This window comes from Mus musculus, chromosome 3 (genome assembly GCF_000001635.26).
Source record: "Mus musculus strain C57BL/6J chromosome 3, GRCm38.p6 C57BL/6J".
NCBI classification, from domain to species: Eukaryota; Metazoa; Chordata; class Mammalia; order Rodentia; family Muridae; genus Mus; species Mus musculus.
Window position 1 is genome coordinate 24344630 of NC_000069.6, and position 17642 is coordinate 24362271.

A 17642-nucleotide genomic window follows, 5' to 3' on the forward strand; every position below is an offset into this window, starting at 1 on the left:
ATTGGATGAATCACAGGCCTCCCAGTGGAGGAGCTAGAGAAAGTACCCAAGGAGCTAAAGGGATCTGCTACCCTATAGGTGGAACAACAATATGAACTAACCAGTATCCCCCCGAGCTCATGTCTTTAGCTGCATATGTATCAGAAGATGGCCTATTAGGCCATCAGTGAAAAGAGAGGCCCATTGGACTTGCAAACTTTATATGCCTCAGTACAGGGGAACGCCAGGGCCAAGAAGTGGGAGTGGATGGGTAGAGGAGTGGGGTGGGGAGGGCCTGGGGGACTTTTGGGATAGCATTGGAAATGTAAATGAAGAAAATTAAATAAAAAAATTAAAATTAAAAATTAAAAAAAAGGAAACTCTTAAGAGAATGAAAAGATAAGCCATCAACAGTGAGAAGATATTTTCAAAACACTTGCTGTTAAGGAAATTGTCCCCATGCTCAAATAATTCTTAAACCACAACAATAAAATGAAAACCATCTCTATTAGAAATGGACAAAGAGCCATGCGGACATTTTACAGAAGATAGAAAAAGAAGAAGAAGAAGAAGAAGAAGAAGAAGAAGAAGAAGAAGAAGAAGAAGAAGAAGAAGAAGAAGAAGCAGCTAAGTGTATTGGCATATGTTCATAATTCTAGTTTTAGGGAGGTGAATACAGTTTGATTGCCAAGGCTCACTAGCCAGCCTACTTAGTGTCCTGGAAAGCTGAGAACATGTAAAGACATTCTTCAAAATAAGTATAACATCTTATTGTCCCCTTGCTTCCACAGGTATACACACCTTCCTGGGTACTTGCCACACACATGGACAAACACACATATATAAGCAACTGAATATATCCATATTCAACACACACACACACACACACACACACACACACACACACACACATCACAATTACCATCATCATCATCAGAAGTTAGGGGCAGCGCAAAGGCTTTTATGAGGACATGGAAATGAAAGCCAACTGCAAGCTAAGAGGAGAAACCATATTAACACATTGGATGTGAAATTTTCTGAGAAAACTAATTTCAACTCTTTAAGTGATCTGATCTGTGGCATTTTGGTATAATCACCCCTCCGTCCCCTAAAAAAGGGGATGGGTGTATACCCATATAAGGAAGTATCAGCTAAACTCTGACAAGGATGCAGGAACACAGGGGCTGGGATCATCCTCAGAATCAGTTTGATAAAACCTGATGTGTTTATTATGCATCTGCTGTGAGCCAGGTGCTGATTTTAAGTCATTAATTGATTTATTTTCAGATCATTTGAATTCTCATTATATAGCTCTGAGTACTGTGAGTACTGAAGGCTTGGCCAAGAACCAAAGGTAGTGTGTGGTCCTGGTAGGGATTAAACTGGAGTTTCTTGGAATCAAGTCTGGGCATTTTTCTACTTTAGCACATCTATTCTTGCTAGGATTTTTTAGGTGTTTTGGTTTGTTTTTTGATTTTTTTGTTGTTGTTGTTGTTGGTCGTTGTTGTCTTTGCTTTGTTTTTCAGCTAGACATTTGCTGGAGTCATTATGAAAGAAGGAATCTCAACTTAGAAAATCCATGTACCTGAATGGCCTGTGAGAAAACCAAGCCTCTTAGAATGTTTTCGTGATTGATAACTGGTGTGGAAATTCCAGGCTCACTTGTGGATGGTGTCACCTGTGGGTTGATAGTTCTGGGTGCTACAAGGAAGCAAGCTGAGCACGCTACTCAAAGCAAGCCAGGAAACAGAACTCCCGTCTGGCCTATGCATCACCTCCTGCCTCCAGGCCTCTGCCTTGGGATGGTGACTGACTCCCATATGTGAGGACCTACAACTATGCTCAGATTTTGTTGGTCTTGTTATCACAACTATCTAAATCCCAAGGAAAGGGGATGGCATTTGAAATGTAAATGAAGACAATATCTAATAAAAATAAAATATAAAAAAATTTAAAAAAAAAGGAAGATAACACATTTCCTTCAGTTATGTACTCATCCTTTAAACAGACATTGGCTAAGGGTAAGTTTATAAAGCAGCAGTTTGTCCCTATATAACACATTTTCTTTCATTCTTTCTTTCTTTCTTTTTTTTTTTCTTTTCATTTTTTAAGACAGGGTTTCTTTGTGTAGCCCTGGCTGTCCTGGAACTCACTCTGTAGACCAGGCTGGCCTCGAACTCAGAAATCTGCCTGCCTCTGCCTCCTGAGTTCTGGGATTAAAGGAGTGCACCACTACGCCTGGCTTAAGACATTTTCTAGTCAGATACTTCTGACAGTATTGTGAGAGTTACATGTTTGTCTGGGTAGATTCTTGAAATAAATAACCTCAATTTTATAAAAGTACTGTTGTGGAGATTAATAAATATTAAGTCACAGTAAGATGTTTTGTAAATTCCTGATCATAGTAACACAAACTTAATTATTTTAAAATACACATCCAAGCTGGCTGCAGTGACGAATGCCTTAATCTCATACAGTAATCAGAGGTGGGAATATGAGGACACCCTCCATAGCAGAGAAGAAATTTGCTCTGGGCTATGTGAGACTCTGTCTCAAAACACTAAATACTGGCTGTGGCACATGCCTCTAGTCATAGAACTCAGGAGGCAGAGGCAGGAGGATCTCTGTAAATCTGAGGTTGGCATGGGCTACATACTGAGTTCTAGGCCAGCTAAGGCTGTATAGTGATCCTGTCTTAGAAAAAACAAATACCCAAACATTTCATAGTAAAATAATCCAGTGTTCATAGTGGCCTTATTTGGGATAGCCAGAAGCTAGAAAGAACCCAGATATCCCACAATGGAAGAATGGATACAGAAAATGTGGTTCATTTATACAATGGAATACTACTCTGCTATTAAGAATGAGGACATCATGAGTTTTGCAGGCAAGTGGATGGAACTAGAAAATATTATCCTGAGTGAGGTAACTCAGATCCAAAAGGACATACATGGTATATACTCACTAATAAATAGATATTAGCTAAAAAAAAAGTACAGAATACTCCCAAAATTACAGAGTATCTAGGATACAATCCATAGAACTTAAGAAGGTTAAAAACCTGAATGGCTCAAATAAGGATCCTTCAATCCCACTTGGGAGGGAGAAGAAAGTAATCACAGGAGACAGAGGGAGAAAGGGACCTGGGTGAGAGAGTGGAAGGATAAAGTAAAGGGGAACATGATCAGGTATGGGGATGCAGTGAACCAGAACTGAAGCCCTGAGGGCCAGCAGAAATAATGGAAACAGGCAACCTGGGGAAGAGGTGGGAGAAGGCTCTAGAGTGTACCAGAGACCTGGGAGGTGAGAGACTATCAGAACTCAAAGGGAGAGACCTTAGATGAAATGACCTTCAGTGGGGAGAGGGAACTTGGAGAGTCTACCTCCAGGCATCAAGGGGAGGGATGAGGTTGCCACCCCACAGTTAAAACTTTGACCCAGAATTGTTCCTCTCTAAAAGAACTGCAGGGACAAAAAAAGGAGAAGAGACTGGGACCAAGGAGCTCCAAATTGGGATCCAGCTGAAGAGGAGGCCTCACACTTCACTGATACTATGGTGTGCTTACAGAGCCTAGCATAGCTGCCCTCTGAGAGGCCCAAAAAGCAGATGAGAGCGTCAGATGCAGATACTTAGACCCAACTAATGGACAGAAGCTGGGGACCTCTGTGGTTGAAATTAAGGAAAAGCTGGAAGAAGCTAAGGAGAATGGTAACTCTATAGGAAGACCATCAGTCTCCACTAACCTGGACTCCTAAAGATCTCTCAGAAACTGAGCCACCAAACAGGCATCCTGGTCTCGCCTCAGTGAAGAGAAGATGCACCTAACCCTGGAGAGACTTGAAACCCAGGGAGTGGGGAGGTCTGTTGGGGTAGGGGTGGGGATGGGGTGGAGATGAGGGAGGAGATATGGGATGAGGAACAGCCAGAAGGGGGACCAGGAAAGGAATAATGACTAAACTGTAAAAAAAAAAAAAAAAAAAAAAAAAAAAAAAAGGTTTAAAAACAGAATGTATACTCACAATGCAAAAAATAAATAATAAAAATCTTATATTACATAATAATTTTCATACATGTAAATTAAACAATTCTTGGTAGGTAAAAAACTAAAAATAATATAAATAACATGCAGTCACTTTTAAGTGTCTATTTTAAGACAAGAAGTCATAGCTCAGATTTTTTACAGATATTCTGGAGATTGTTATTCTCACTGGCAGACAAGCATTTGTCCTTTACCTGTGTATTGTATTGAAGAGATGACATTAAATTGGTCTGCAGAGTCTTACATGCTTTGTGATGTTTCAGAATAAACTCCATTTTTTGTTATCTAGAAAATGACGATTAAGGTAAGACAATTTAGTGCAATCAGACAAACTGTGCCCAATGATAATCACACCATTCTTTTTTTAAAAAAATCACTTCACAACTTAACTTGTGATTTCAAATTGCTGTATGTGATACATACCGAGTTATTTCAATAATTCCAGTGACTTTAATAAGAAGTGATGACTGCTCTTGTAGGGGAGAATGTGTGGAGCCATTTGGATATTGAATTTTACTGCAGAGGTCTGAAACTAACAAAAGCTTTTAATTTGTATCCTTACAATTTGAGATAAAAGCAGGAGGAAGGAACAATGCCAGGGAGAAAAGGAAGAGGGCGGGAAGATATGTCTAGGTGTTTATGTTTTACTCCCTGTCAACCCATTACCTTATTCAGATTCACCTGGAGCACTCTTAACTCAAAAGGGAAGCAGAGATGACCTAAAGATCACCAGGTCAGGACCACTCTGTTATTAGCAGCAGATTTCAGAGTGAAGAAAATGTCTTTAAATGTTATTCTTTGTACCTTTCCCTTCCAATATGCACATTGTTGCTAGATTATGAGAAAGTAATAATAGGCTCTCAAATCTCATTATTTAAAATAACATATTTTGACATCTTTTGCAACATTTGTTGTGTGGAACGTTTCCATGCTTTTAAAATATGTTACTTTTCATCTCTCATTATTAAAGAGCTCAACAAAGTAGTAAGGTTAAAGGGCACTTGCCTGACACAATTTCCTGGTGTGATTTTATCCCTCAGACCAATACAGGGAGATGACTCATACTACCAGCCACATGCATTTTTGTTCCTTCCATAGACAAGGCAAGGTTTTTAAATAATACAAAGAATGCTCAAAAGAAACAGAAAGGAGAATTAATTCTATACATAGAGAGATGGCCATGAGATAGACACAATTTCATGACAAGCATTTATAGTATCTGTGTGCAGGAAGAGAGGATGGAATAGGAGGTAGGAGACTGGAGTTACATCTCATGATTGCCTGGCAAACATCAACGCATCGGAGATTATATAGTATTGTGGGTTAGCAAAGAAAATAAAGGAAAGATTACACAGCTCCTCATTTCGTGCTTAGAAAGTCTCTTGTGAGACTATGCCAGGGCCTAGCAAACACAGAAGTGGATGCTCACAGTCAGCTATTGAATGGACCACAGGGCCCCCAATGGAGGAACTAGAGAAAGCACCCAAGGAACTAAAGGGAACTGCAACCCTATAGGTGGAACAACAATATGAACTAAGCAGTACCCCGGAGCTCTTGTCTCTAGCTGCATATGTATCAAAAGATGGCCTAGTCGGCCATCACTGCAAAGAGAGGCCCATTGGACTTGCAAACTTTATATGCCCCAGTACAGGGGAATGCCAGGGCCAAAAAGGGGGAGTGGGTGGGTAGGGGAGTGGGGGGCATATGGGGGACTTTTGGTATAGCATTGGAAATTTAAATGAGCTAAATACCTAATAAAAAATGGAAAAAAGGAGAAATTTACATTAAGCTATTCAAGGTATACTTTAAGAATATTTTAAGTTAAATGTGCACTTTATCCAAAGCCTTGATGAATAGGAATTCAGGGCTTGTCACTAACATGAACAATCCCCTTTCTTCTCTAGTTACCCTCAGCCCACTCTTTAAAGGCTTCTCTTTCCCATTTCCTTGGTCAGTTCACTTGTATCCTGCCATTTCTCTCTCTAGCTAACTTCTCCCAGGTAAACTGGGGATGGTCATCTTTTCCTTTTCTGGTTTCTGCAGTTGCTCAGGGATACACAGTCACATTTGAAAAATTGAAGCTCTGAGCTTCCTAAATTCCCACACAATTAGCTACTGCTTACGTTTACTGACGTAAATAATCTTCTGATATTTGGATGTATATAAAAGTGAACATTAAATACTTCTATTTACTTTGCTTACAAAATAGCCCTCTTCTATAACTGAATTACTAAGAGCTCTTCATATGTAAAAAACCCGTCTTAGGTTATTATATGCGTACAATCACTGACAATATCTTCATCCTCTTGGTTTTGTTAACATTATGGGTTTTATGAAGATAAAAGGCATGGTGTTTGCCGTTTGCCTGCCAGTCACAGAAAATAACCAACAAGATCAAAGGAAATAATGTGGCTGAAGGATTTTACACACTAAAAAATGTTATTCAGTTATCCATATATCATGCGTGCACGTGCATGCGCATTTAGTAGTAATAATAAATAAGGAAAAGGAAAATACATTGGTAGTTAATGAGAATGCAATTCTTTTCTAATTATATGTTGAGGAGCCTATGGCAGGAAAGGAAAATTTGATATGGGGAAAAACGTGTCTCAAGAGAATGTATGCTGATATTTCCAACAGTAGATGGTCATATGGAGCTGCTCAGCCACGGTCACCAACACATACCAGGCCCTGTCTGTTTCTCCTTCCAGGAAAACCTGGAAGAACAACAGTTCTCCAGGTCTTCCAAACCATATTAAATAGGAAAGATAAAAATATTTTGCTGAAAACATCAGTTTTTACCTTTTAAATCCAGTGTAATTTCTTCTCATATTTTTCTTACCAATCAGGGAAATACTATTTTAGTTGAAATATTTTTTTTATTTTTTCCTGCATCTTTAAAATTTTTTTCCTGCACTTTATTTTTGTTTTGTTTTTTTGTTTTTTGTTTGTTTTTTTTTCGAGACAGGGTTTATCTGTATAGCCCTGGCTGTCCTGGAACTCACTTTGTAGACCAGGCTGGCCTCGAACTCTGAAATCTACCTGCCTCTGCCTCCCAAGTGCTGGGATTAAAGGCATGTGCCACCATGCCTGGCTTTTCCTGCACTTTTAAAACAGTATATTATGAAAAAAATTGATGTTACCTTCTCTCAAAATTAGTTCATTCTATTATCTAGGATGAGGGAGAAGATGTGAACCGGTAAAGGATATTATTGCTTGTGTACATTCTCAAGTGTGCTTCACGAAAATGAATTAGAACGTGAAGAATCTCCACATTACATTTTTTGTTTCTACTACTCAGAGTGATCACTGTGCACCAAGGAATTGTCTGAGTCCATGTGTCCTGTCTCTTCATTGCACTTGCCACTGCCTCTGACAGAATTCACAGCAAGATGAGCTTTTGAATATTAATGGTAGAGTTTTCATTTTCCTACCCCCCAAAAGCTTTAACTTTTGGCACCATGCTGATTCTTTAGGGAAAAGAAGTCAGTTATCTCCATGAAACTTTTTTCCACTCAAATAGTAAAAGTTATTTTAAAAACTAAGAGAGTAAAAGTCTACCTGTTTCTGATTTTCTCTTTGATGGTAAAGATCAAACCTGATCATGATTTACCTTTGATTTACCTGTTAAATCAACCTGGTGGATTGCCCATCACTAGTGTCTGGGGACACAGTCTAAATGATTAGTTCAATAGACTGCCCTAGGGACTGGGCCATCCATCACAGGTCTGCTGTCCCTACCATGTCTCTGGTTCCAGGTCTGAATTAAGGTAGGAGTCTAGATAGAGATCACACTCAGTTTAATGTCTAGGTGTACAGAAATAAGATATTGTGCCACATATACAGCCCCAAGAACATTTTCTAAAGAAAATTTGAACCAAGAAACATCTCAGAAATGTTGACAAGATCTAGAACCTCGTGTACTTTGTGCTTCACTTCTTTCTTCATGAGCATATCACAGTGGAAAATATTAATCCACTTTTTAATTTTAATTGTTTTTATTTACTCACACTTCTCATGTTATCCCCCTTCCCAGTTTCTCCTCCAAAAGCGTCAATCCTCTCCTCCCTCCCCCTTCCTCTATGAGGGTGCTCTCTCGCCCATCCACCCACTCCTGCCTCAGTGGCCTACCATTCTCTTACCCAGGGTTATCAAGCCTTCAAAGGACCAAGGGGCTCCCCTCCTAGTGATGCCAGATAAGGGCATCCTCTGCTACAAATCCAACTGCAGTCATGGCTAGCCTCTGAGTACTTTTTGTTTGGTGCTTTAGTCCCTGGGAGATTTGATGGTTCTAGTTTGTTGATATTGTTGTTCTTCCTATGGGGTTGCAAGATAATTTTTAAAGTAGAGTCTAGGGATATAGAAATACATATAAACTGCATTAAAGAATGACTATTTAAGAAAAGCAAAGTCTTTGCCAACATACCTTCTGTTTCTATGCATTTATAGACACATTAGACACTAACATGTACATCGAATGGAATAAGAATTATATAACTTTTATTTTAATTAAGTATAGCTCAGATTGTGATGGCAGGTTTATTTGAAATTGAATGTACTTTGTTATAGAGAGGCAGCACTTGTAAATGGGAACTTCAGAAACAGAGCATTGTGAGATGTTTATATATTAACTATACTATTCATTCTCCACAGTAAGTTCCAGAATCATACTACAAATTAAATGGCTACTTTGTTGCTAGATGTTGCTTAGCAGGGCTAAGAAATTCACAATGTTAAACTCTAATTAAAAAATGAAATTGAATTGTAGTTCCCTGGAAACAAGGGCTGGTCAGACTCAATAGGCTTTACTTAATTTATGAAAATAAATAATTGAATTGCTTATAGACAAAGACAAAATGCACACATTGTTAAAGAAAAGCATGCTTCCTAGCCTTTTGTAATGTATATGCTTTCAAATACTGACTACTGGTTATGCATTCTATGCATTCTATGTATGTTTGAAGATTATCAAATAATTCCCTTTAGGACAATGGGACTAATAGACTCAAAAAGACTGTGACAACACACATAGGGCCTGCACATGTGAACACAGCTCCCATGCCTAAACAAAAGGCTATCTGCAATTGATACCCACTTACAAAGAAAGAAAAAAATAGACTCCAATAGAGTCTCCCTGGGTATATTAACCATACTTAAGTGTCAGCTGTTTGCCCAGTGGTAGATGGCCAAAACAAAGCAAACACAGTGCTATTTTTGTAGATCTTTTATCTCATATTTCTTTGTCTTGGCATTTTTTTATATTACTTATCTTTTACATGTTTGTTATTGTTTTCAATGTTGTGGATTTTATTGGTTTAATGTGTGTTTCTTGGTGCTTTTCTGTATTTTTTAAATCCTGGGTTGCTTAGGTGTTTGGTTTTTTGCTTTTGTTTGTTTTAATTTGCCTGTTTGAGAAAGAGAGAGAGAGAGAGAGAGAGAGAGAGAGAGAGAGAGAGAATGTGTGGGGTTAGGTGTACGGGTAGGTAATGAGGATCTCGCAATGGCTGGAGAAGGAAGTAATAACCAGAATAACCGGTATGACTTTTTCCCATAAAGGTATTTTAAAACAATTGAAAATTTATCACAGATATTTTTCTCATTAACAATATTTATGTGTATTTTACCTAGGGCTGTAGCATACAAACTTAATCATTCTTTATATGAATAGAGCATATGAATGTGAAAGAACACCTGAGCAGGATATAGCAGTGAGTGAAGGGAAGAGACAGAATGGAGGGAATAAAGTAATTATAGTCTAATTTCAAAAATGAAAAAAAATAATTTTGAAAGGCAATTATTCTTTTGATAGTTTACTTTTTAATTGAACTTTTAGTTTAAATGACTGACTGGCATTATTTCATTATCAATGCCATCCTAGGATATTTTGAAAATTCCCATTTTTCTTTGTTTTGTTTGTTTCGTTTTTGGATAAATGTTATTTTGTTTCATTAATATTAGAAACATTTCAAACAGTAAAGTACTGTACTTTTTCCAAAATTATATATCTCTTTAGGGTGAAAATACAAGCACTGGCTTACAAATAATAGAAAAATATGGGGAAATGGCCAGAAACTGAATGAAAACAGAGAAGAAAATGTTGTTTGGAAGGAGCAAGGCCTTTGTTTGACTGCTTATTTTCCAGCATCTCTGCTTCTATCAACCAGGATGTAGTCTAAGCCCAGAGAATTCCTATTGTCTACTCTTATAACAAAATAATTAATAATTGCTACAAGTTAGGCAAATAGACACCATGGAAATTAAGAGACAGAAACAGGACAAAAGTGAGAGATGAGAGGAATTCTATAAAAACAACTCATTAAAATAAAACCAATAAAGACTGCAGATATATAGTAACTATGTGGAAAAAGTGGCATGCCATAAAATGAATTACATGTGTAAATACTAAGACAAAACATTATGAGATTCATGTGTAAGTTAGACTTCTTCAACACTATTACATTACACAGGAGAACAATCGCTGAGCAGCTGTGTTCAGATCTCTCTGATACTTGGCTGTGTGTGCCTCGTGACCAGCTGCCACAACCCCCCTGACTGTGGGTACAATGTGACCAGCTGCCAGAGCTCTTGACTGTGGATGCTACATGACCAGCAGCTACCAGCTCTTGACTGGGAAAGCAGTCTGACTTGATGCCTAAGCTGCTGAAGCTTTCTGTTCCACTCCCACAGGCAATGCAAAGAAGCACACTACAATGGCATACTTGGACCCAGAGCAGCCTCTAAGTAGATAAAATGCATAGCTTATGTAGTTCATGTATAGTTTCCTTTTGAAATACGGCAATTTAAAGGATTAGGGGAAACATACAAAACTAAGTAGAAAAGGGGGGATTATTTGATAAGAAAGGAGAAAATAATGAAATAGAAACAAACATGGGAGCAAAGGAAATTATTTTAAAATATGCACATCTGAAGAAAATGTACACAGTGACATCTCTGCAAACATGAAGAATGGGGCAAGTTTATCAACAGTGCTGGTGGCAAAGTTGAAGACTTCACCATGTCAAGAAATGAAATACTTCTGAAGTCAGACACTGTCCCTAGAAACAAATTGGACAAAATGCCCAGCAGAGCAACATCTGGCCTGACAGCTGTTGAGCAAACTCTGCAAACTGATAAGCTTTCATTTCACTTGGAAGCTAAACAGAAGATTGCCAAGGGAAAGGACCTTTAATCAAGCCATCAAGAGACAGGGACAATATCAAGTCAATGTAGAGGTTAGTAGAGCCATTTGTCTCAATCACAAAAGTGAAGCCTACAGAGAGGAGTCACCGATATGATTTTAAATGACAGCTGCAGTTGAAGCATATTTAGATCATAAACATTGGGACACATGACTATTTGTAATTTTTCTAGATAGGCCAAAAAGTCAAAGTCAGACAAATTTCTTTTATACTTGAACACATGAAGAAAAGAGGGTTGTTAGCTGTTAGTATACATCTGTAAGAACTCAGAAGTTCTTGACGTCTGACTCCATGGTGGAGATAGTCTCTCATGTGTAAAGACCTGGCCAGATGCTCACTGAGCAACAATCCACCTCAAACTCTTTACTTGTTTTGTTTCTTGAACATATAATGCAATTTCTGTAACTAAAATAACAATTTGCATTTGGTGTTAAATTTGGAAAAGTAAAATATACATACATAAATATATGTATGTATATGTATACAGAGAGAGAGAGAGAGGAGAGGAGAGGAGAGGAGAGGAGAGGAGAGGAGAGGAGAGGAGAGGAGAGGAGAGGAGGGGAGGGGAGGGGAGGGGAGGGGAGGGGAGGGGAGGGGAGGGGAGGGGAGGGGAGGGGAGGGGAGGGGAAGGGAGGGGAGGGGAGGAGGGGAGGGGAATGGAGGGGAGGAGAGGGAAAGGGAAAAGTGACACAAAGACAACAGAATGAAATGTGGAAAGCGATGTAATGATGTTTTGGTAATAATTTTTCTGTTCACAGTATACAAATTTTAAAATCTTCTAATGTGAATCCAAGACCTTGGAACTTTGAGCTTGTGTGATTATGTATGCGTGTTAAGTGTTTTTTTGCTACTTTGTCCATAGAAACAAAGACCACTTAGTGAGTAAGTTCCTAAAACCAGAAAGGCTTTGCAGACAAACCTGTTTTTTTTTTTTTAAAATGATTTTTTATTATTTACTTATACATACATAAGTACACTGTTGCTGTCTTCGGACACACCAGAAGAGGGCTCCATCGGATTCCATTACAGAGGGTTATAAGCCACCATGTGGTTGCTGGGAACTGAACTCAGGACCTCTGGAAGAGCAGTCAGTGCTTTTTTTTGTTTTTTTGTTTTTTTTTTTTTTTTAAGATTTATTTATTATATGTAAGTACACTGTAGCTGTCTTCAGACACTCCAGAAGAGGGAGTCAGATCTCGTTACAGATGGTTGTGAGCCACCATGTGGTTGCTGGGATTTGAACTCCGGACCTTTGGAAGAGCTGTCGGGTGCTCTTACCCACTGAGCCATCTCACCAGCCCCGACAAACCTGTTTTTAATCTCATTCTAAAGCTGACTTTGGGACCATATTTTTTTAAATTAATTATTTTTTTAATTAGATATCTTCCTTTTTAAAATTTCATTTATTTATTTTTTATTAGGTATTTTCTTCATTTACATTTCCAGTGCTATCCAAAAGTCCCCCATATCCTCCCACCCCACTCCCCTACCCATCCAGTCCCATTTCTTGGCCCTGGCGTTCCCCTGTACTGAGGCATATAAAGTTTGCAAGTCCAATGGGCCTCTCTTTCCACTGATGGCTTACTAGGCCATCTTCTGATACATATGCAACTAGAGACATGAGCTCCGGGGGGTACTGGTTAATTCATATTGTTGTTCCACCTATAGGGTTGCAGATCACTTTAGCTCCTTGGGTACTTTCTCTAGCTTCTCCATTGGGAGCTCTGTGATCCATCCAATAGCTAACTGTGATCATCCACTTCTGTGTTTGCTAGGCCCCTGTATAGTCTCACAAGAGACAGCTATATCAGGGTCCTTTCAGCAAAATCTTGCTAGTGTATGCAATGGTGTCAGCGTTTGGAGGCTGATTATAGGATGGATCCCCGGATATGGCAGTCTCTAGATAGTCCGTCCTTTTGTTCCAAATCCAAACTGTCTCTGTAACTCCTTCCATGGGTGTTTTGCTCTCAATTATAAGAAGGGGCAAAGTGTCTTCGTTCTTCTTGAGTTTCATGAGTTTCACAAATTGTATCTTATATCTTGGGTATTCTAAGTATCTGGGCTTATAACCACTTATCAGTGAGTACATATCATGTGAGTTCTTTTGTGATTGGGTTACCTCATTCAGGATGATGCCCTCCAGGTCCATCCATTTGCCTAGGAATTTCATAAATTCATTCTTTTTAATAGCTGAGTCATACTCCATTGTATAAATGTACCACATTTTCTGTATCCATTCCTCTATTGAGGGGCATCTGGGTTCTTTCCAGCTCTGGCTATTATAAATAAGGCTGCTATGAACATAGTGGAGGATGTGTCCTTCTTACCAGTTGGGATATCTTCTGGATATATGCCCAGGAGAGGTATTGCGGGATTCTCCAGTAGTACTATGTGGGACCATATTTTAAGTAGTTTTCACAGCTACTCACCATTCCAAGTGGTAGAAGTAGTAAGAATTACAACTCTCTTTACAAAATCTTTAACCTTTCTACTTGGCCATGTTAAAGAGGCCTATGTGCTGTCAGTTTAGCAAGCACAATGCAAACACACTAATGCACCCGCCCACATATGATTCCAAACTTAATATCTACAAATATACATGAAAGTATATATTTATGTGTTTCCATATCTGTATAAATGTCTAGAGAGAATTATGGACATCACACATTAACAATGTTTGAGTCAATGTTTGTTATGAAATTAATCCAAGTACATACCCAGCCACTGTCCAGTTTTTATTCATAGAAATAAACATGGGATGATGTAGAAATAAAAGGCAAGAGAATATATTTTATTTTATATTTTCTTGAATTATTTAGATACTAGACAAATTAATGAGAACAAAAGGCATGCTAGAGTCACAAGTCATGTGAAGGCAGGTGCCATGAGTCAACTGTGGGGCCCTTAGGGAGACAGTTTTAGTGTTTTATGTCCATGAACTATCTCACTGGCTCACCACTTTTAGCAGTTAAAATCAAACTACATATTTGGTAATTCCGAATTAAAGTTGTTATTTAACTGCATTTTTATCAAGTAAATGTATATATGGGGATGAATGAATGTATGATTTGTGCTTTTTAAAATTCTTTTTACTGTTAAAATATGTCAAATAGAAAATATTAACAAGTATTTACTATTATTGAGAGTGACTATCAGTTCATAATTATTATTTTCCTTTTAAACATTATGGGATTTTTTCATTATCTTTTTTCCTAGTGGCAATTTTAAATTTATTTCTCACTCTGATGAGCTTTAACTAGCTTCTGGAGAGTGATTTCGCGTTGCATGTTATTTTTTGAAATTTATTCGTGGGGCAGTGGGTGTGTGGGAAAAAGGAGTGGGAGAAAAACTGTGTCCCACCAGAGTTCTAAAGCTCTGGGCATTTATGCACTTATTTATTCCTCTCTCCTATAATAAATTTCCATACCCCCTCTCTCCCAAGTCCCCCTCCCCACCTTCCCTCTACTATAGGTCCACTCCCCTCTCCTCCTTCATTTCCCTTCAGAAAATAACAGGTCCCCCAGGGATTTTAAACCAACATGACATAACAAGTAACAATAAGTCTAGGCACATACCCTCTTATCAAGACCATATCAGGCAACCTAGTAGGAGAAAGGGGTTCTAAAATCAGGAAAAAGAGCTTAATTGTAATATTTATCCCTTTCTTATCTTCCCTCCAAATCTTACCATATAACCCATTTTTCTCTCTTTCAAGTTCATGGCCTCATTTATCATGATTATTAGATGCATATATGTATACATATTGTATTGTTTGGTTTTGTGTCAACTTGGCACAAGCTGGAGTTATCACAGAGAAAGGAGTTTCAGTTGGGGAAGTGCATCCATGAGATCCAATGGTGGAGCATTTTCTCAATTAGTGATCAAGGGGGAAAGGCCCCTGGTGGGTGGTACCATCCCTGGGCTGGTAGTCTTGGGTTCTATAAGAGAGCAGTCTGAGCAAGCCATGGGAAGCAAGCCAGTAAGTAACATCCCTCCATGGCCTCTGCATCAGCTCCTGCTTCCTGCCATGCTTGAGTTCTAGTCCTGACTTCCTTTGGTGATGAACAGCGGTTTGGAAGTGTAAGCTGAATAAACCCTTTCCTTCCCAACAGCTTCTTGGTCATGATGTTTGTGCAGGAATAGAAACCCTGACTAAGACACCTATACACATATTAATATTCCTAAATGTATCCTTCTCATTCTGTTGTTATCAGTATGTATGATAATCCTTCATCAAGGATAATCTCCCTTTGTAACAGATCAAGACAAATACAGGATATTACTACTCATCAAAAGGCATATTTGTGGACCCCTATTCCAATGCAAAATGCTCTAGTAGTTAAATATTTTTAAAGTTATTAAGTTCTTTCTGGACGTCATTAATTATGTTAGATAAATAACAGTAAAAGTTAATTGTCTCAGAGCTTATCCATTGAATCTCTATTACCCATCATTTAAGTACAGCATAAGTAATTCCAATATCTCCCATTTCTTACTTTTAAATCCTATGATATCATACAGATCAAATTTTAACTTTTTGAATTTTTAGTAGTAAATAGCATGGGACAATAGACAAATCCTTAAAAGAATAATTAAATATATGGTAAGTTTGAATTCTTAAATAACTATTGCTATTTAAAATGAAATTTTATTTATTCTCTGTATTTCTTTAATCTAGCTTTATAACAGCTTCTTGTATTTCTATGATCAAATTTCTATGCTGTGTTTTCCTCAAGTGAATTTAATCATGGTTCCACTTGCTGACCAGGCATTGACCAATCACAAGAGTATATTTGTCTAATTAATGGTGTTTTTTAGTGGAAAATAAAAAAACAAAACAAAACAAGAGAATCTATTGTGTATGCGCACCAATCTTGTATTTTCATTTCAATTCACATTCATAGGAAGGGGCATCCAATAGTAAGATTTGTAATGAGCAATGGATAATTAACATGCAGTGTGGAATGTTATAATTAGCTCTTGATGCCATTTATCCCTAAAAAGGTAGGGGGAGATCATTTGTCCAGTACAATTTTAAAATTCACAGGTTTGGTGTTCATCTTAGTAGTCATTTATCTTGCCTGAACTCTATATTTTAGTAAGTACTTCTGCTTTATTTTGTGAAGCAAATTTTATCATATCAATAGATAAATATTATGGCTAATTGAATGTATTTCAGCATTCACATCTATGTGCAGTAAATTAGAAATTCATAACAAGAAAGTTGAAATTAATAATATTTTAAAAACACAAATCAGAAAAGCCAGCTGCATTTTTTTAGTATGTCAATATACATAAGATTTTCTCCTATACCATGCTGGTGCACACACATTGGTGTTATTATTTTGAGAGAATTGATTTAACTTTAACATAAACAGACATTGGTGCTCTTCATTTTACTTTAACTTAAAATGGGTCCAAGAAATCGCTCTGGCTGTAAATTAAAGATATATATATAAATAAAAGTGGAGGCTGAATGGTTCTAAACACTAAGTGTTGCAAAGATGATAACTGGTTGGACATGAACAACATAGTATTGTGTAGATATAGCAACACAGCACACTATTGGTGAATTAATAGATATTGTCTCCATGTGCCCATTGCTTGCTCATATTATGCTTGATAACTACAGTCAAAATGTGAGTTAAAATCTTTTGATTCTGTCTTCAAATGTTCCCACATTGATGAACCATATCTACATACACAGTAAGCCAAAATAAGCCCTCCTTCCCTTAAATTGATCTTATTAGGTATTTGTCAGGGCAGTGAAAGATTATACAAATACACATTCTACTAATAATTTTGTTAACTTATGGACTAAATCTGATAAACATTAATCAAAACTTTTCTAGAGATCCAAATGCTATGGACCTGATATTTAACATGGAAACATCATTGACTGTGTGTGTTTCAAGAAATATTGACATCAATGCAGAGTATGTGTCAATCCAGGAAAACCAGGGGCAGAGAAAGTTGTATTTGAGAAGAAGTAATAGCATAGAAGATTAAAGACATGTTAAAAGTTGCAAGCTTTGGCAATATTCTAAATGAGGGTATCGAGAGAGACTCAAGGGTAGTGTATTGATTTGTAACTTGTGTAAAGAGGTGTGTTGCTCTGCTGCTCACAGAGACAAATGAATACAGAAGGGAAAGGGAGCCAGAATAGCAATGAATTCAGGTTAGCAATTCTGAGTTAGCATGCATCTGTAATGGCTCAGTGGATCTGTCTAGCACTCATTGGCTGAACTGTGATGGGGGAAAACATCACTTGGCTGATTTTGCTATAAAGTCAATACAAGCCTCTTGTTTGATAGAGCATTTGAAGGTTGCTTTAAACATTTATGGACTACACGTGATCCATGAATTTCTCCAAAGGCTCTTATCTCATTCTTTAATTCTGAAATTGACAATGACTGATGCACTG

General features: G+C 37.7%; 1 protein-coding gene across 3 annotated transcripts in view; it reads right to left on the reverse strand.

Annotated features, from left to right (window-relative positions):
- Naaladl2 (N-acetylated alpha-linked acidic dipeptidase-like 2) overlaps window positions 1-17642 on the reverse strand; it is a 1346047-nt gene that overhangs the window by 546527 nt on the left and 781878 nt on the right. The window contains exon 2 of one of the 3 annotated variants that reach the window (XM_017319682.1): window positions 4214-4304. The exons of the other annotated variants lie outside the window; for them this stretch is intronic. Coding sequence (XP_017175171.1) covers window positions 4214-4294 — 81 coding nt within the window. The 5' untranslated portion in view covers window positions 4295-4304. The remainder of the gene's footprint in view (window positions 1-4213; window positions 4305-17642) is intronic. 3 annotated transcript variants of the gene reach the window in all.